Source organism: Natator depressus, chromosome 8, assembly GCF_965152275.1.
Source record: "Natator depressus isolate rNatDep1 chromosome 8, rNatDep2.hap1, whole genome shotgun sequence".
Classification (NCBI taxonomy): Eukaryota; Metazoa; Chordata; order Testudines; family Cheloniidae; genus Natator; species Natator depressus.
The window spans coordinates 79959403-79980507 of NC_134241.1; the positions used below are offsets into that span (position 1 = coordinate 79959403).

At 36.7% G+C, this 21105-nt stretch overlaps 1 protein-coding gene across 24 annotated transcripts in view; it reads right to left on the reverse strand.

Annotated features, from left to right (window-relative positions):
* The window catches only part of ADGRL2 (adhesion G protein-coupled receptor L2), a 473176-nt gene that overhangs the window by 151787 nt on the left and 300284 nt on the right, over positions 1–21105 (reverse strand). For all 24 annotated transcript variants that reach the window (XM_074961458.1, XM_074961457.1, XM_074961436.1 and 21 more), the window contains one exon: positions 6755–6927. In XM_074961458.1, coding sequence (XP_074817559.1) covers positions 6755–6827 — 73 coding nt within the window. In that variant the 5' untranslated portion in view covers positions 6828–6927. The remainder of the gene's footprint in view (positions 1–6754; positions 6928–21105) is intronic.

Genomic DNA, 21105 nt, shown 5'->3' on the forward strand with positions numbered 1-21105 from the left:
AGGTATAACATTCAAAACATCAATCCAGTCATACCTGTACATTACAATAAATCTGTCAAGCTTGATAAGATTTATCAGTGGATAAACTAATGCTACAGAAGATAACGTATAAAACTTAAAATGTCTCTAGCTTTAATTATGTGAATTTTTTATTAATTTTAGAGTGAGTTAGAAACAAAACTTTGCAAGATGCTTTTACAAAAATAAATGCATTGCTAGGGATACAGTAGAATTTAGAGCAAAGTATACTGCTTATTAAGGATCTTTGCCTTTATATAATTACCCTATAGAAAGAACTGAAGATATCATATTTATGTTAAAAAGTAAATATTATGTGACTATATCACACTTTAAAAATGCCCAAGTCAACTTTTAAGTGCTTCTGTTGTCTGGGAAACTTGTCATATCGACATAAGAAATTGTATACCAGCATACAGAAAGGTCATATAGACCATCAAGTACACTTACAAAGAGAACATGCACAGACATAAAGCAAAGTCCCTTTTTATTCTGAATGGATTGCTTTCTTGTTCCTTGTGGAACACAGCCTGGAACTAAATCATAAATACAGAAGTGGACATGAAAATTAGTGTTTTATGTGAATCTTACATTCAACAATATATTTGTATTACCACTGTGTAAGTATGTTTATTGGTACAAAGTCAGTAAGATAGGTTTTAATCTAACTAGTAATATAAATATTCCATTCAATATATGGATGTGATCCTGCAAAGACTGGTGCATGCAACTGTACTCACATGAGTACTCCACAGACTTCAACTGAACTATTTGTGGGTGTAAAATTAAATGCATGATTGAAGAATTCAGGTTTTGTATGCTAAATTTAGATTTATTATACTTTATGAGAACCTTCATTATTTTCTGATTCTGATGTGGACAAATATGACAGTAGTAAGAAGAGAACTTTCAGTGCATCATCTTCAGTTATATACTAATTCAGATGTTTTATGCTTCCCCACTCCCAATTCTATGGGTTACAAACCTCTCCATTTTGTACTATGTTCCACAAGTATAATACAAACACAACTAAGGAGGACTGAAGTGTGTACTGATAAAGCTGTTTCTCAGATACAATAGTATTCTTACATTTTAGTACAAAACAGGAATGCAATCATTAAAATAAACATATACAATGATTTGGTTTTAAAACCATTAAAGGTAGTAAAAATTAAAATGATATATTACATTCTCTGTGCTCCATAACATAGCACTGAGAGTCCTAATAAATTTTATACAGAAGATGTGTGGCCAATCCACATGTACCTTGTAGAAAAGGCACCCTATAGTCTTTAACTAATCTAAAACATATCCACATATGGGAGCAAGGGGAAGATTCAAAGTCAACTGTATTAGTCAGCTAAGCCAAGATAGCTGAGTCAATTCAGACATATCCTCGTGATTGGTCATGTAGCTATTCCCATTGAGACTGAACAAGGTTATCACAATGAAAAGTGGTAAATTGAAGCAGTAGTTTAGAAGACTCTGGAAAAGTAACATCTGGCCTTAAGCAAGAGTAAATTGTATTTGTACCTTTTTTGACAAATTTTCAAAGTCCTTCTCTCCTTGTGAGGAGAGCCTCTGAAGCGGCAATACAGTTTCCCCTTTCACAAGAGGAATTCAAAGTTTTAGCAAATGACAGCAGGAACACAGCTCTTTAAAAGAGTAGCATACAATAGCTAATACCTAGCATACAGTAATTTAGAATTTGAATTTTTTTGTTCAAATTATAACAAATTTGACAGTGTGTATGAATTAAAATAAATAATTTAGTGGCTAAAATTAAGATTTCCTAGTAAGTCCTCTAAACCAGTATTAGTGCAGTATTTAAAATGGCACTTCACAAACTGAGACTGTCAAGGCTATCAGACTTCTCTATTCCCATGTCATTTCTCCTACATTTTTGAAATAGCTATTTTCTTTCACAAAACATGAACCTCAAGTCCCACCACTGAGGGAATGAATGAAAGGATATGCACTTTACCTGGCATTTTTCTTTAAAAGGAAATTTGATTTCACTATTTAGATCAATTTACTTTTTAAAAGCTGTGTTGGCCCGATGTCTGTTTCAGGAAACAAAATAGAGACATCTCTAAATAAATACCAGGAAAGTATTTCGTCTTTTGTTCACAACAAATATTGAAAGCAGAACTCAATACATCTGTTTTGGTTTTTATAGGCACCCTACCATTCCTTTTTACATAAATGTTTGCCTTTAAATAATCTGCATTCATTATTTAACAAAACCATTTTTACTAATGGAATAATAAGATACACTACGTTGGATGACTTATCCTGAAATCTATCCCCATTTTTCCAAGAGTTGCTGTTATTTATAATTAATCACTAGTGCCGAATAGTGCTAGCATTCAAATGTCTGACTTTTACTTACTAGGACTCCATTATACAGTATGGATTCAGTAAAACCTATCAGAAGTGAGAACTCAAGGGACTGACAAAAATTGGTTGCTTAACAGAAGTGGCGCAAAATTGTATTCGTTATGTTTGTGGATACTTCGTTAAACCAAGAAGTTGCCTAATAAATGTAGTGTTTCACGCAGATTTACTGTGATTTAATTCTCCAAGCTAGAGAAATTCAATTTATATTCCTACTTACTGATACATGATGCTACAGTAAGCACTACCCTGGAAAAAATGGACAAAACAAAAATTAAATCAGTTAACAAAAAGTTGATTTCCCTATTAGCAAAGCTCTCCTATCAACTCAAGATATGCTGTGAACAAGGGTTTGTTTGTTTGTTTTAAATACTGCGGGCCCAATCCTGCTAACACTTACACATATACATGTGTGAATTTATTCATGTGTACAACTGTTTGCAGAATTAGGCCCTGGGGGGTCTCAATTGTGCAAGGGTGTTGAGCATCTTTTGAAATGTGCTCAGAGCCTTCAACTCCCATTGCCTTCAGAGGGTTCGGAGGAGGCTAAGCTGAATGCTACATGCACTCTCCATCTTTCAGAAACAAGGTGTGTATATTACCTGTATTTAAATGTATCTTTTAAAATAAATGCAATAATTCCAGGTGCACATTTAGAAGCACTTTCAATTTTTGTAAATAAAATTTTGTGAAACAAAATATATTGTCTACTCCACTGGAGTATATAAAGGTTTAAAAATCTGGGTTTTATGTTTTTCATTTTAATGTAAACAAAAATGTCTATTTACAGACAAAGAGGGGCTGGAACTAATTAATAATAGATATTACTTTAGGAAACAGTTTTTTAAAAATCAAATACACAAGGATGAAAAAACCCAGACTTTTAAAATGCTCCTATACATGAGACATCAAACCCACTCACACTTTTTTGGAATTTCTTCCCTAATTACTTTGACATAAAATGAATCGAAAAATTAAATCAAGTCTTCACCTTAACATTAAAATAAAATGTAAAGTAAATATTTAAGCTAATTAACTTTAGCTCTTCTTCCCTCACGTTTCCTTCTTTTGCTTGGTTCTCTTGATTTGGTGTCACAATATTATCTACTTACTGCTGTTAGCAGACTATGATGCCCTGTCAGTCTTCTCTAAAACAAACTGAGATGACACAGATCAATATACCTGAAGTATGTCCTAACTCTCTGCAGTTTTCCTTCTAGCTGCCAGTATATGTCCTTTCCAGGTTCTCTTTACCTGCAGGAAGGAACTGCTTCAAAAGCAAACCCCTTGGCCTGTTGCCTCAAAAAAGAAAAGAAAAGAAAAGAAACTTCTCTTAACTGCAGATATGATTCTTGACTTTATAGATACTGCAAATAATACTGCAGTCTTTCTTGAAACAGTTTCTGTCTGCTAACCCCCTATTGGGTTAAGCCACTGTGACAGCAACGAGGGTTTTATCTTGATTGGAAAAATTTTCATTAAGTGGACTAATGAACCATTGGTCCACACCTGAAATCTTTTGTAACTGTACAGAAACATTCACACTTAACAGCATGAAATTTAGTTAGTTTTTTTCTACCCGCTGCAACAACCTGCTTATGTATATAAGATTTCCATAACAAAATTTAAGTAGCTAGATTCCAAGTCAGAGAATTTAAAATATTCTTACTTTCAGGTGTTCTCAAACTGGGGGTAGGGACCCCTCAGGGGGCTGTGAGGTTATTACATGAGGGGTCATGAGCTGTCAGCCTCCACCCCAAACCCCACTTTGCCTCCAGCATTTATAATGGTGTTAAACATATTAAAAAAGTGTTTTTAATGTATAAGAGGGAGTCACACTCAGAGGCTTGCTATGTCCCAAGTACAAAAGTTGAAGAACCACTGACTTAGGGACTGTTATTTTATACTTCCAGGGATGAAGCATCATTACTAGAGCATGTTACACTTGGCATATTTTATGACTGAAACAAAAGGCAACGTAATCTCATCAGAAAGTCTAACAATGCTGTATTCACTTTGCTTCTGGTGGCTTAAAGTCAACTGAATATTAATATTCACTTTCAAAATATAGTGCCACAATATTTCATTTATTCTAAGAATTTATAATTAATTGTGTATGATTCTGTTAGCTGCTCCCAATTTCCTTCCATTTACTTTAGCTAAGAAAGTAAGTCCTGTATAGACTTTAAAGGAATTGAATTCAGCACTGAAGCATCAAAAGATTGCTACTGCCTCCTAGAAGCCAGAATAGGGATAGAAAAACATGGATGTGAAATCTTACAAATGAAAATGAAAATTACCTTTCTGCAAATTGTAACAATTCGGCATGCAGAAGCTTTCAGTTTATTTTTCCTACCCAAACACAGTAGATAAGCTATTTATTGCTGCAAATTGCTTGTTTTATATATATCTAAGTTAATCAGAAAAAAATATAACTACATGTTCTATACCATTTTCCCCTTGCTGCTTCCAGATTTTCTTCAACTGCTACATATTGCTAAAGTCCAATACTGAGATATTTTGCTAAATATTTCAAAATTCTGAGTTGAGAGATTTTTAAATAACCACACACACACAAACTTAAGATTTTATAACTGTCACTGAGCACCTTTAATTGGAAAAGCCATGAAGTGAAAACACCATTTCCCAGTACTATCTTTTAAATACAATTTTAAACTAGTTCATTCATTCTTGCAAGATGAATGCATTTTTGCATCAAACACAGTAATTACCAAAGCCAACTAGCTGTAAAATTTAGATATCTAAGCTCCTAGTGGCTTCCCATCTGCAGAAACTTGTCTTTCATATGACAATAAGATTTCAGCCAAGACTAAAAAATGAAGGGCACCAAGAACACACATATGCGTAGTCTCTTACGAATCATAAGTTACCATCCAAAGAATCATACAATCTAAAAGATGAATGTGTTGGTCTTCAGCACTATACTCACAACCCCGGGGGGGGAGAGGGGGGGAGGAAGGGGGAGAGAAATCTTGAAAGCTATTTAGGCAAAACTAGACCTTTCAGGAAGGTATACTCCTTGAAGTGTACTCCTTAAAGTCTACATAGGAGTTATTACTATATTTCAGCAAAATGGGTTTATCAATTCAAGCCCAAGAACTGAGTGAGTTGAGAGAGTCTTAGACTAGAACAAATGTTTAAATAAATATACATTGAATGTGAGAGCTTTTATAAGATATTTAAGCTTTTAAACTTTGCTGGGTTTTGTTCGACAGTAGTGCTTGTTTGATTTTACTGCACTCTATTTTCTGAATTACTCATAGGGGTTTGACCTATGAATCCAAAGAATTCATACGTAGTGAGATACAGCCCTACTTTATTTTTTTAAATGATATCAGATGTAACTGAGGAACTGCAAATTAAATCACTACACTCTTAAAAGTAGTATATTATCTATCAGTCATGGGGTTATCTAGCTATGGGGATGAATGATATTAAAAGGCAACTGCCAACTTGAAACCTAGTTAATTTTTTAAAAGTTACAAATATATTTAGATATTACACTTAGCCCAAAAATTCCTTGCCAATACTTGTGGTTAAAAAAATTAAAATAATATTTTCCTGTTCTTTTAAAATGTTTCTCTCTCCAGTGTAATTGTCTAAAAGAGCCACAAAAACAACCAAGGAGACTGACTACATTATCGAAACAGTGAACTGATTTTACACAAAAGGAAGAAAAAAATGTTTTTCCTCCCTAAGCTCTTCTATTTAAGAGCAATCTTAGGTGCTGTATGTACCAGAAGTGAACAATTTACAGAGAGCACTTAGGTTTTTAAGCTTGCAGTGTTCCTGTATGCACTTTCAGTTTCATTTGCCCAATTCTCAGATGTATAGCATTGATTTTAATGAAATATTTGCAGTTTTATTTCCAGCAAACCAGTCAATGGAAGTAAAATAGGTGCTCCGACTGCTGCTTTTGGTTCCATTAGAACATACTTTAAACAAATATGCATTGTTTATATAACTTGCAATTTACTTGTGCTCAAGGACAGTATAGTGAGAGGACTGAACAGAAGGAATCCAAAAAAACAAACCACCTACCAGTTTTATCATCACTCCAGTTGTCTGAGTACTGTTATTTAGTGTCACTGTATCAAACAATGTACGTTTATTTTTAATGTTTGTTTTGTTTTAATATCAATCATTTCGACTAACAGCTAAGCTCTAGAACAGGACAGGTAGTAATTAGTTGTTTCTAGTTAGGCAGATGCATCCTAAAACTCCTGAGCAATCTAAAAGCAAAATAATATTTTAAAATTGTACAAGAACATGTGGTCTCTCATCTGGAGCATAACTAAAAGATATGATATAATCTTACCTTCTGTACACTGCAGGAAGCTGATTATGAGAAGTAACCAAAAAAATTGCATTCTGCAACCAGAAGACACCATTATTGATCCCTTTAAGTATTTTCTTTGTATTCCTTAATGAACCCAGTTATAAATGCCCAGCATCATTGAAGCCAGTGGTCTGTATCATTGATCTTCATACCTGGGGATGAAAAACAAACAAACAAAAACAGATTCCATTGTTAGTCATATACTCACAATTTAAAAAAAAATTATTCACATATCGGATATCAAATTTTAGCTGACATGAAGACAGAAAGTCAAAAATATAACATGAAATACAGCTGTACTGTGGCTGGGGAGCAGGCAGGCATGCTGGATTTACAATCAAAGTCAGTGATCAACCAGGATGAAGAAGTTTAAAATGTGATTGTAGTTAATGTGCTCCTACTAAGAGATACAGTGAAGATAAGAGAATGGACTTGCAGATGAGTGGGGTTTAAACACAAAAAACCCCACCAGACACATTATTCTACACAACACTTATACAAAACAGATCCCAGTACAGAAAGAGATACAGCCCAACAATAAAACTTTCAAAGAGAAGCTCAGCGGGACCCCTTCCCATCACAGCTTCCTTACCCTCCACAGGAGATAGGAATGCCAGTTTTTCTATTATGCATAGTTCTGCCTCCTCAGACAAAAAGCTAAAACAGCAACATTGTCATCAAAATAACAATTTTGCTGAGGAAGCTCATGCTTCTTTGACCAGTGGGTTTCAGAGAACTTCTAACCACAATGAAAAACCTTTCAAACAAGGGGGTGAAACCACATGTGTTGCAAGCACATTGTTAATATTGCCACTTCAAATCACATGTACATTAGCCCAGGTCAGAGATGGTATTGCACATGATCACACTGGGTTTAGCAAGTGACTGAACTCCTTAATTCTACTTGAGAAACCAACCTCACCTGAACTTCTCCTGCATACCATGTAAAACGAAAGGCTTTAAAAAGATACATTTGATTTTTTTTTTTAATTATAGTGGAAAACAGTTATCGGACTGGAAGGTCTGACCAGCCATGTTCACTCTTCAGTCAGTGCCTTCATTCTTGCAACAACCATTGGAATAACAGGTTACTTCCTCTTTCATAGGTCAGTCTATGAGCTAGATCAGTCTCCAACAGACAGCTGTTTGAGATATTAAAGATATCAATGTGAATGCACAGTTGAATTTCCAGTATGAGTGTGGGCTCTATGAGCTAGAGGAGTGTGCAACTCAGAACATGGTAATAATGAACCTCCAAAAAATGCTGCACAGACATAGATCAAAAGAGACAAGTTCTGTAACCCATTACCCCCCGCCCTATAGGCAGACAGACCAAAATTTTCAAATTTGGGTGCCTGAGGTTACACTTAAAATAAGTACCCTGACTTTCCAAAGTTCCACAGATCATGTATCCTATTTTATCTTTCTTGCTTGTGCATAGCAAACTGAGGTTGGAAGCAGCAAAATCATTTAAGCCAATGAAAGGGCAACTGCCCACACACCCCATGACTCTGGATAGTCCTTGGTAGTTCATTTCAACCCATTCACACTTCTTTTAAAAAAAAAGCCCCAGAGCTGCAAATGAATGACATTTTATAAAGTTGTTATCGAACAGCCTTGAGATCCGTTGGGACCAAAGCTGCTATACAAAATGCATCAATGATCATGATAGTGCCCTAGTGGAGATACACTGTGGAAGTTTCAGTTCAATAGCCACGTGGGAGTCTATAAATTGGTGTACACTTAGGAGTTGAAAAATCTATTCATCCAGTCACCAATGACAAGCGGGAAAGCTCTCCTTGGCAAGGATGCCCAAATCATTGATTTCTAGAGAATTTACACTTTCCTTTTAAAAAAGTTTATAACCCTCATGGTCACAAACACACTGAGTCTGAAGACAGACAGCTGTAATGCCTCTGATGTTGCTCACTGCTTTGACAAGCAGCAGCAGGGTGAAATTAACAATCACTTCATTTGTTTCAGAGCTGCTATACACAGTCCTGTGGGCAGCAATGAATCCATCAGTGGAATACTGCTGCTGCTTGTCCACAGGACTCGAACCTTACATTGGCTGTGAGTGCAGGAAGACACAATACCAATGCAGTCTGACAAGAGTTTAATAATTTAGAGTAGCCAAGTATGCTGCTTCACAGTGGACATGGTTTTAATGGCGATGCCACTTCACTGTTGGATTTTTTTCCCCCACATACCTCTTACAGAATGCAAAGCTCTTACACTCTCATATACAGGGAAATGAAAGAGAACTGCCATTCTAAGCTTTCAACAAAAGAGGCTCTTTTCCTGCAATTTGCAAATACAGCCAACAAGTGCTCTTCAAGCAAAGGGGCAGAGTGATGCATACCACACATGTATTTCCACGAAGAGCAGAACAAACACAGAGTAGCTCTTCCTGGCCCAAGCCCAAGCGCCTAGAGGTGAAAGATTCATCTCCAATTAATCTGAAATAGTCATATTTTATCTCTTAAGTTTTTCATCCTGGGCTGACAGGGCTTTGCATACTGAAAAATCTAAAATCCGCATATGATACTGAATGCAGCTGAAAGTAAGATTGCTAAGGAGTTCCAGCTCAGGAGAAAAGCAGGTATTGACACTAAGTTATCAAAAACTTGGAATTCTCCCACAGAAAAAGCCTAAGGAGAATTTAGATTAATTCTTCACCCGTCACACCCAAAGGGCTAAGTCACTGAACTATTTCACAGACACTACAGACTGCTCAGTATGATTTCAGCAAGCAATTAGAATAATTTGAGAGTATGGATGAGGCACAATAATGGCTACACATGAAATTAAGTCAGCCTTTTGATTGCTCTCAGTCCATCCAGAGGATTTTGATTTCCTGAGATTTAGTTTTAAATGGGCTTTTTTTATTTCCATACCTTAATGCTGTATGGGCTACTTAGCTGCATGCATAAATTTTGAAATTTTGAAAAGTTTTTTTCCACCTCAAAGTGGATAGTGGCAAAGCTGTGCTTTGTCATTCTTCACCTCAATGCCTTCTTGTTTGTGAGAAGAAAGGAAGGAAATAATCAGAGCACCGTTAGAGACTGATGACCACTTTCTAGGAAATAGTGCCCAGATAGGAAAACCAATGGCAGAGGGAAGGAGTAAAGGCTTCAAACCTTCTAAATGGACTTATTTTAGATGTTCTAACACCAAGCAATAGTTTCTAGAAGGGGCTTGAGAATGTTCCTGGGACACTACAAAAACAGCAACTACCACCCAGGTGAAGTAACAATGTTTGTGACAACCAGAAATAGTGGGTGTACAACATTTATACCGTTCTACTCTACTGGGAAATAAAACTTGGCTCACTTTGTTGCACTGAAGGCAAAGTATGTCTAAAGAAACTAATTAGCCTGCATCAGACTGTTTATCACTAAGACGTGCTTTCAAAAGGCCAGAAAAAAATTCAAATACAGTTCAAAAACTGACCTCCAGCGATTTTGTTTTTGTTTTTTAACCAAATTAATAACAACTCTCCATTAAGCAAATTGTTATGAAACCCTAAATAGTAACTAATTCTATTAAAATAAGAGGACATTAAAATACTGAATCAACTATTCAGCAGCTCAATAAACCTAATCCTGTAAAAAGTTACCCCAAAGATGAGCTGGAGCCAAAGGACACTTGTAGGGATAAACGTTGCTGTCAGTCTCGTCTTTCTGATCACGTAAACGCCGAAGATGTGGAGACAATGGAATCTCACAACAACAACAAAATCCAAAAAACAAACAAACAGGACCAGGAAAAGCCATATTAAGTTACCTCTTTGCAAACAGAAAAGTAGATCATAGCAACTGGCTATCCTGTGCAAATAACTTGTTTCCTCTCAGATCTTAATAGGCCTAAGCTATCTGTGATCCAGAGAGAATGTTTGAGAGTGGAGAAGAGAGATGGTCCCCAGAGTAAAAACTGCTTAAGAGTGCAACAAAAGCTGTCCAGAAAACTTCAGCTGTAATTTAAATCCCTACCTCTGGGCCATATTGTAGTTTCTCACAGCAAAACCTGCACTGGAAACCGAAAGGTTTACCTTGTGGCATTTCCTTTGTATATTTCCTGTTGAAGGAGGGAAAAAACAGGAGAAGTTGGTATTCAGACTTGTGCAGTGCTAAGGGATGCACAGAGCTCTGCTCCCAGCCCTACATATCCTAAAACAGAGGTAGTCTACTATTTTCTGTCTAGGTCCAAATTTCTTGGTCAAGGTCCAGACTCTGGAGAAAATAATAATAATAATAAAAAAACAACCGAACAATAATGGTATGTAAATAAAAAGATTTTGGGGTCCATTCAAAAGTGTCTGCTGGTCCAGATTTGGCCCACAATCTGCCTATGGACTACCCCCGTCCTAAAATCTCTGCCCTGCTCCCCGACCCCTCTGCACTGATGAAACCTCTAAGCCTAGCTGCAAATCTCTTACAGAACATGTGCCACCATTGGCTTCCTCTGCTCCTCTCCCCACTCCACACTGCTCAGGAGCACCTCAGAAACAGAAAATGCTGCTCCAACTATCAGTTCCCCTTGAAATAGGTACTGTCTGGAGATAAGCAGCTCTGTGAAAGGAGTTTCTCCCTCTTAGACATACCCCCAAATTCTGCAGAGCCCAAGCCCCAAGGGTTCTGAGAGGTCCCAAACAACATGCATGTCATGCAAAGAGCTGTCTCTCTCCCCCCTTGAGTAACATTTTGTCCTATTCTATCAGGCCCTACCACAAATGAAAATGGAGAGGAGCTCTGGAGTTGTGTTGACGTAAGCCTGGTTGTTTCTTTTGCTGAAAAGCTTTCAAGATACCTACAAATACATTAATATTACTACTTTGAATTTATACATAGCTCTGTCATCTTAGGACCTCAAAATGCTTCTGCAAACTTCAATTAAGCCTCAACATCCCTAAGGTAGATAAGCATACCCACATTATCAATGGGTAACCTGAGGCTCAGAGAAACAAGGTGAATTACACAAGATCGCACACTGAGCCAGTGGCTGAGCAACAAACAGAACTCTAGAGCAGTGGTTCTCAACCTTTCCAGACTACTGTACTCCTTTCAGAAGTCAGAGTTGTCTTGCATACCCCAAGTTTCACCTCACTTAAAAACTCAGGCTTAGGCTTCAGCCCTGTATTGCGGGTCTCAGGTTTCGTCTTTCTGCCCTGGGCCCCAGCAAGTCTAATGCTGGCCCTGGCAACCCCATTAAAACAAACGTCCACAGTTTGAGAACCACTGATATAGCATATAGAACAGTAACAAGTCATTATCTGCATGAAATTTTAGTTTGTACTGACTTCGCTAGTGCTTTTTATGTAACCTGTTGTAAAGCTAAGCAAACCTCTAGATGAGTTGATGTACCCCCTGGAAGACTTCTGTGTACCCCCAGGGGTCCGGATTCCCTGGTTGAGAACCACTGCCCTAGAGGTTCTTGTTATAAGCACTAGGTTCACTATCCTGTCCTCCATCTCACTATCACCCACCTTTTGTAATCCTATCTATGAAATTTTTTTAAAGTAAATTTTAAAAATCCAGATTTCATAGAGTTTAAGGCCAGAAAGGACCAGGAGATTGTCTAGTCTGATTTCTTGTATATCACAGGCTGTTAAATTTCACTCAAACTCCTACACAGAGTCCAATTAGTTTAGTTAGACTAAAGCATTTCAGTCCTCAGGAGACTAAAATACATCTAAAAAAGGGTAGGGAGGCAAGGATGTGTGGAGACACATTTACAGACTACTTGGTCTCCACAGAAAGCCTGTGTTTATGAGCTTTCCAGTCAAGAGGTTTCCCAGCTTTAGAAAAATGACCATTAATGATGCTATAAGACTGCCATGTAAAAAGTCAACTAATGCACCACTACTACTAAAACCTTCTTCCAAGCTCCACAATGAAATATCGGAATGTGCCTTGGCATTGTTTATTGTCCAACAGCCCTTTTGCTTGCAACATAAGAGACAGTTGCAGTCTTTCAGCAAGTAACGTATTTACGTTTATTAGATGCACTAAATATTCAAGACATGCCTAACCCGTCAGCAAGGTTATTTAAAGGGGTGGGGGGGACTTAACTTGCTTTAATAGTTTTACATTAATGCTACACAACTGGGAAGCCATATCACGTCTCTTAAATTGCAAGATCTTGTAAAAAAAAAACTAGAGACACAAGCAATACATAACTCTGTTTAGCTAGCATAATTTTAACTACTATGGTAAGTGGTCAGTCTGCAATCCACTTCCAATTAAACAGGTTGCTTATTGCAGAAGAAATGCAATATAAGAAGAAATAAACCAGCTCTGTCTAAAATTGGTCAATAAAGACTGATATTCCATTAAAAATATTGCAATCCTAAAGACCTATCCCTGGGGTCTTATCTTTGGTTCTGTATGCAACAATCCCCATTAATTAACACCTTGAACATTGGGTTTCTAACACAAAACATTTCTGTCTCAGCAGTACAGAAGGAATGCAGTATCAGGGAAGGGAATAGCACAGTAAGAACAAGACGTGACCAAGGTCAGCCAGCCTTACAATAAAAAAGTCATTTCTATGCACTCAGCTGCCTTGTACTCTGAAGTGATACATCAATGCTTTAGCAAAGCCTGAAACAGTATGGGATAAATATACATGCACCCTGAATCTAAACTGAAGCAGAGATGACAAAGATCGGTCACTCTGTTAATCAGAGCAGTGGAAGTTTACTCACAAAGGAGGAGCTACCTGTATGAGAAGCAACACTAAACAAATTATTTAATAGTATGACAACAATTTATCCCATAAAAAGGCAGCAACTCAGTGGTCTGCCTCAATAATTCACAAGGAAAATAAATGGGATTCAATTAAAAAGGGCAAAGATTTTCATTTCTCTTTATAACTCCAATTTGGCTCAGGTCCATTCTTGTGTTTTCACCAGGTATTGTATATATATGTATATTCTACATGGAGTGCCTCTCCTGACAGGCTCGTTCAGACCCTTCTTGTTAACACAGGATACAGCATGGACGCTCTGGGGAGTTTTCATTCAATAAACCAGGAAAGTAAATCCTTGCTAGTGCTAATCAGAAAGGCTTTTTTTGGCTCCAGGCACTCTGTTTTTGCCAAGTTTTAATTTTTCTCTTTTGCCTTCACTAGATCCTCAGAATCACTGAATTATTCCTCCATTTCATTTCAGTTGACACAGCATCACTGACTGAGACTACTTGAACTCGAACAGTTAAACTGAAGTCTTTTCATATTTTCGGCCTCAGTGTATCACTGACTCTTTCTGGTGCCCTAATGATAAATCCCCAGTACGTGAAAACTGGGGGAGGGGAAGAGATTCTGTAAGTCAATTACAACTGTTATCAGCTGTAATATCCTAGTGTCACGCTGAGCATGTTAAATATGCTGATCGCTTTGGACACCAGAGGCACAGTCTGAGGCTGTTTTGCCGTCCTCGTCATAAATAGTCCTAGGCTGTTGAAAATGCAAAACAAATAGCTCTCATTTTCTTATCGGATAGATTTTTATGAACATCAAAAATAAACAAGGGAATAATGAATAGCTATAAAAACACTCAGAGAACCATATGACAAACCAAAAGAAACAATCTTACAGCTAAAGAAAATTCAGAGGCTTTTCAAATTTCTCACAGATGAGAAATCCACAAAATAATCCTTTATTTTAAAAAGATGTATCTCTCCTTTTAGATGAGAAACCACCGGTCTAATATCATACATACACTGTAGTCTTGTAAGACAGTAAAATGTTTGTTGACAGTCTTGACAGGGCTTTGCAAAGGCCCATTTTCCTGAAAGATGTTATGTCACTTGATTTAATTCCTTTTTTCAACTACTATTTTTCACAGCAGAGAATTTGTTTGAAGTGGAGGTTGACAAACAAAATGGAACTGGGATCAGACATGCCTATACCTCTGGAATGGATGTCACATGATGCTTTGTGTAGCTGACTGCAAAGCTTTTAACATACTTGATACGCTTTATGACCTTTCCTCACTTGGCATAAGAGCAGAGAAAAGTTAGTATGTCAAAGAGGAGAGGTTCAGACATGCCTTTTACAGCTGACACATTGAAATAAATAATGTCATTAGCGTAGGACACATCTTCCTGGGAAAACACAACCAAGTCCAGGAACCTAGTTACAACTCAATAGAAGCTTAAAGAGTGGACAAGAACTCATCACCTTTTAAACACATTCCATAACTGGGCTAAATAAAGCCTTGAGGTCCTGACACTACAAATTGCAACTCTGTTGTAACTGGGTAAGGGGACAACCATTCTGCAACCTAATCCTACACTGTAAGCATGAACAGACCTTTACAGATCTAGGTTTGGTAACACTGCTCATGCTGGAAACACACTGTTTTTACACACTCTTTTTTAGGTTATTTGCACATGGAAAATAACCTACTAAATATATGGGAGTATCAGGATAGCATCCATTTCAGCAGCTTTCTGAAGGATACAGTTACATCTTAATTTGGCACTTTTCCATACATTATGCTGAAAGTAAATTTCTATACAATGTATAATTGATACTGTTCACAGTTTTGAGGACAGGTCTATGGGGATGAAAAAAATCACCTTTGGTATTTTCTTAAATCAGACCAAATCAGGTACAAAAATAAGTGGAAAAAATTAGCTGGTTTTTAAAAAAGCTAGCAAAAATATATTACAAAAATACACATACTGCACTGGATGTAATTAGTGGCATAGCTTGATGGTTACAAAAATAATATGGTTTGAACGTTAACATCTGTGAGATCATGGCCTAATCACTGTGCAGTGAAATATGAAACAAAATCAATGGTGACACATAAGATGTAATGCCGATTATGTTTGGCTCACTGCACTGAATCCTTGATTCATAAATCACTGTTACTAGCCATTCAGTGAATCGATATTCAGATTCCCTCTTGGTCTATCCATATGACCACTAAATGAAATAATAATGACCCAAGATCTGTCATATATTAGGTCACCAATATTTCCAACAGGGATTTCTTGGGAACAGTGAGGCAATCTAGGATAAAATATATTTGATGCGCTTACAAATAAATGTGAAAAAGCTGGAACTATATATAAAGAGAAAGACTTATGTGAGGGAGAGATCCCTATTTTTAACATCTGACCTTTCATTATAACGTCAGATATTAATATTTAACATAGCACTGTAATAATCCACTTTATTAAAGACTATTTTTATAAACAAACTTCACCATATACTTTTTTATTTCAAATATACCCCTCCCATTTTTTGTTTGTTTTAAAAGCATCATTAATATTACTTTGATCAGAAATCCTTGTTTCCTTACCATGGTTCCGATAGCCAAATGCTTCAAAGGACCAAAGAATAGTCCCATTAAAAACCAACAACAACAAAATAAAATAAACTTCTAGAGTGCTTTCAATGAAGCCTTATTCCCCAAACACTTTACAAACCATTTAATTACATAAAAGTAGTGCAACACCCCTCTGCAGACAAATATGAATGCTACTGTGCACTCTCCAGCATCCCACATACAATCCTGAGTCATGGTGCTATTAAAATCTCTAATGGTAATAATATCTAAGAGGGCGAGAGATAAAAAAGGAAACAGTGAGGACAAAATGCTTAGCCCTTTAAAAAAACATTTAAAAAAATACATAGCATACAACCTTTAAACTACGATCAAAACAAGAATGATATTCCACAGTGGAGACCTGGCTTGTATGAATGGGACTGCACTGTACCTAGATAACTCTTCAGAAGACCCCACTATGAATATCAGCAACAGAAAAAGCAGTTCCTCCTGTCAATCACTGACAGAAAGTGAATCCTCCAGACATACTAATTTACACAGTGGGGGAGCTGCACAGTAGAAGGCTTAAAACCTACAAATAATTAAAGTTAAAAAAAAAAATACCTCTTATCTCTCCTTCCTCCTTCACAGTCAATTTCCTTCCTTGCCTTCCTAGTTTATGAAGAGAATCTTCCAATACTGACAGAATGTTAATGCTCCAAAGCCAGGAAATGACACAGTTAAAGCTGGACATGCAGCCTTAACTCTGTCCATTGTATGTATGAATTACTATATAGTCCTTAATTATATAACATACTATTTCTCATATAATTGTCATGCATATCTCTTGTGACATATACAATAAGTTTTGCAGGACTCTGTGCAATACACAACCTAACTTAGGGCCTGATTCTGCAATGAGATGTATGTAGGTGGATCCCTGTGTCCATTTAGAGACCCATGTACTTCAGTGGGGCTCCGTGTAGATGCATGGGTTATCCATGCACATCTCATTACAGGATTGGGGCTAAAAATTTTCTTTACAACTGAAGTATTAATGTATATCGTGACTTCTCTTAGTTGTGCACTGAAAGGGGACTTACTTCAGTGCTGCATGCATCTTCTACTGGCTCTCTGCATGAGTAACTTTCACCCTTTACGAGCTTAGTGTGATTTTCAATGGGTCAAAACTTAGTCAAATCAAAAAGCTACTGTGCCCTCCCCAGCATCCCATATGTTCTATTCCTGGGAACACTCAAAACGCATTTCTCCTCAGTGAAGGCTATTTTCATGTCTAATTTCAACTTTCTGCTCCCAGACATTTCAAGGGAGAGCTGAGAACTACTTAAAGAGCTACTTAGAGATGGCAGAACTATTTTATTTTATTAAAGTTACCTTTGGGAAAAGATCAAGGCTGGAAAATATAATGTACAAATTCTGAAAAGTTATAAGCAACTAAATACTGGGTTTTGAATAGAAACCTTAACGAAAGCAGTTGCAAACTTAAGATGTAGCTTAATTTCAATTTATACTTTTATTTTCTCTTATCCCTTACATGTTATCTTCTCTCTCTCTTCCCTGTGGCAGTGGATACTAATACCAAATATTCAGAAAAGATTTAAGGGCTCCATCTGAACTGCGAAGGAGGTAAGTTAATATAATGCCCCTAACTGTCAAATAGTTGAAAGTCCAACTACAGCCACATGGCACACGATGCACATTTAAAACAAATTTACAGGAGAGGAAGGGCAGAATGGAAAATAATCTTACATATTGAAATCACTATATGTCTAGACTCATTTTCTAAAACACTTTTTAAAAAAATCTACACTGAATCAGATTTGAACTCTTACAATATTAATTCCCATCTTCCCACACCAGACAAAACTCAGGATATACCCCGGCTTCAGTTTATTTTTTTTCCTCTAAAAATTTGACACATCTATTAGGAAAGTAACTCCTTATGTTCTCTAGTTTCCTCAACTTATACCTGACTCAAAGCAAGGGTCTGTGTCATTTATATATTTATAATTCATATTTAAATTATTTTTATTTCTGACAATCATGCCAGGACATGACTTCCCATGAAGTGGAAACATTTTTATTCCTTCTACTCAAGTACAATTCAGACTTCCCAAGTAGACAGAGTTTAAACTTCAAGGCCTGGAGTTGTGCGACACATAATATGTTACCATTTTAAATTACACGCTGTCGACTTTTTAATATCTTATTTGTGAATACTTAATGGTCACTACTTCATTTGCCACTAATAGAAATTACTTTTTTAAACAATTAACTACACACTCAATTTGCCAGCTGCAGTTCATGTGTGCACCATATGAGAACAAATGAAGTCTGCATTTGTCTATCCACCTTATTTATAAGTGAAAAGTCTGGAGAAGGTTACAAAATTTTAATAAGAGCACTATATTACGGCAGCAATAATCTTGGTGTTTTACTGGAAGTGAAGTGGATTACTGTAAATGAAATTTTAAAATGTCCTTTCCATTTTACAGATAACACAAAATGACTCTTTTCATGTCTCCAGTGATAAGGATACATTTGCCACACATTTAAATAGTGCCTTCACCCTATCCACCCCTGTTCATGAATTAATAATTCAGTGACATTAATACAAGAAGATAAATGATAAAGAGATTACAGCATAAGGGCCAACAGTACATACATACTTCTTTTAGAACAGCTAATACCTCTCTGCCAATTACAGTTAGAACTTTTTAACAGTTTTCAATGGCATTTTTAGACTCTAAGTAGCAGCTTATGCACACACTGTTTCACACAACTGAAGCTTAATAAATCTCCTACTGGTACCAAACAATCATTCTAGGGGATTAAAGTGCAACATCTGCTAACATTAAAAAGCATTTTATATAGCAAAATATATAAAAGCAGTCTCTATTGAACTGTCAATCTTCTGAAAAAGCATCTAGATATATAAACTGGTTTGGCATAAATTATACCTTTATTGTTCAATTGGTAACTTTAGCTTCTGACAACGAGGTGTATTACTACGTAGTGGCTACAAAAGAATAAAAGTATTTACTGTCTGGAATTATTTTACTGTAGAGCAGTTTTCAAAAGCTTGAAAAAAGAAACATGCCAAATCATTTTATATATGTATGTGTGTGTGTGTGCGTGTGCACGCACACAAAATATTTCAGATAAGAATCTTGTAAGAACCCATGCTCTAAGTAGTTTTTCAGTAGTGAAGGAAGTTACCAATCAATTTCCAAATGTCAGTTTCTCTACCAAAATTTGTTGTGGTTCTGATCGACTTATTTTCTTAATTTTTATAAAATAATTTATTTTCACAGTACCCTCTTCTTTGGGTAGATGTGTATGCATGGGTTTAAAACAATTAAAATTCTGAAGATTACATTTTTAATTAGGAATTTTAAAATATATTTTAAGGAAGAATTTGGTAAATCTTAATGCTTCTGAAGTGAGAGAGACACTTAACATTGGTTTGAGCCAAGAACACAACAGGCCAACACTACACACGCTTCTCTGCACAGTACTGCCGAGACAACTCAACCCCTGAGATTTCAGTTTTGGACATCTAAATAATAAGCTGCCAATCACACTGTACCATGGTTTTGTAGTGTGGACAAAACGGGATGAGATCAACAAATTTAGTTTGTGTCTTTTAACCAAAATCAAATTTGCACCTAGGTCTCCAGACATGAGAGCCCAGCGCCATGGCCCAACATGCCAGTCAGGCACCTATAAAAAGGAAACATTTGATGTACTCTTTCTTTTTTAATTGGCAATGAAATCCCTTCAGGTTTTCACATTATTTTTCATTGATTGATCTGGTTGGCTTAATTTTAGCATTTCTGTCCAAGCTATGCATTGTTTTGAAAATGAGTATGATAGTATTTTCCTGTGAGAGGTGGAATTTTACATGGTGCATTTTAAAGAGATGAAAAAACTCCAGGTAACAAGGTCAAAAAAGGTTCCAACATGAGAAAACTGATGCACAGGTCAGAACCTGTTACCTGCACCAGGCTTTGAAGTACCCATAACTAGGGCCAAGGGAAACGAGCTGTTTCAAAAAATAAGCTTTAAGGCACTGAGCCGGTAGATTTAGCATATATTTTTTAAAACTGATGGTTTCTTTTGGCTGAAAACTACTCCCACAGCTCCCATATATACTTCAAAGGCAGGAGTCACCATTGTTTGAGATGGGATAGAGCAGGGATTGACAATCTTTGGCACGCGGCCCGTCAGGGTAAGCCCGCTGGCAGGCCAGGCTGGTTTGTTTACCTGCCACATCCGCAGGTTCGGCCAATCGCAGCTCCCACTGGCCGCGGTTCGCCGTTCCAGGCCAATGGGGGCTGCTGGAAGTGGCGCGGGCCAAGGGATGTGCGGGCCGCATGCCAAGCGTTGCCAATCCGTGGGATAGAGAGATTAGGACCCTGACTATCCTAGGGTCTCCAAAAACATGTTTTTGAAAATCAGTTTGACTTAAATGAATACAATCATTTTTAAATAAAAATTATGAATAATTAAGTCACTACTCACATACACTCCCAAAATATGTGATAATGTAAAAATATATATACTCTATTTTTTTTCAAATGGAATAAAATGTGACAAACTACGCTGGGAGATATTGGCACATCTCAGATGCTGGAGTCACTTGACTTTTGCCTTATGCCTCAAACTGTATCAGTGTGTTGATCTCTTTCATTGCATACATTCCTCTTGTTGTGGGCTAGGCTTGCTTATTATTAAAGATTTACTGTAGTTGCAGTAGCCCGTGGTTATTTTCAAATACAGATCATAACCTTCCACAGTTGCTCAGATTAGCATTTGCAATTTAATCAACTTTAATACAGGAATCAAACAATGCTGACAATAATCTAAGCAGCTCTTTTGCACAAAGACATCTGAATATTAAATATGAAATGTAACAGGTTTTAATAATTAGAGTTTTTAAATGGTGTGATATATAAGTCTTCCCTAATTTGGTAAGATGGAATTCTCACATAACACTCATCAAACTACGCACAAAAAGACGTTATGG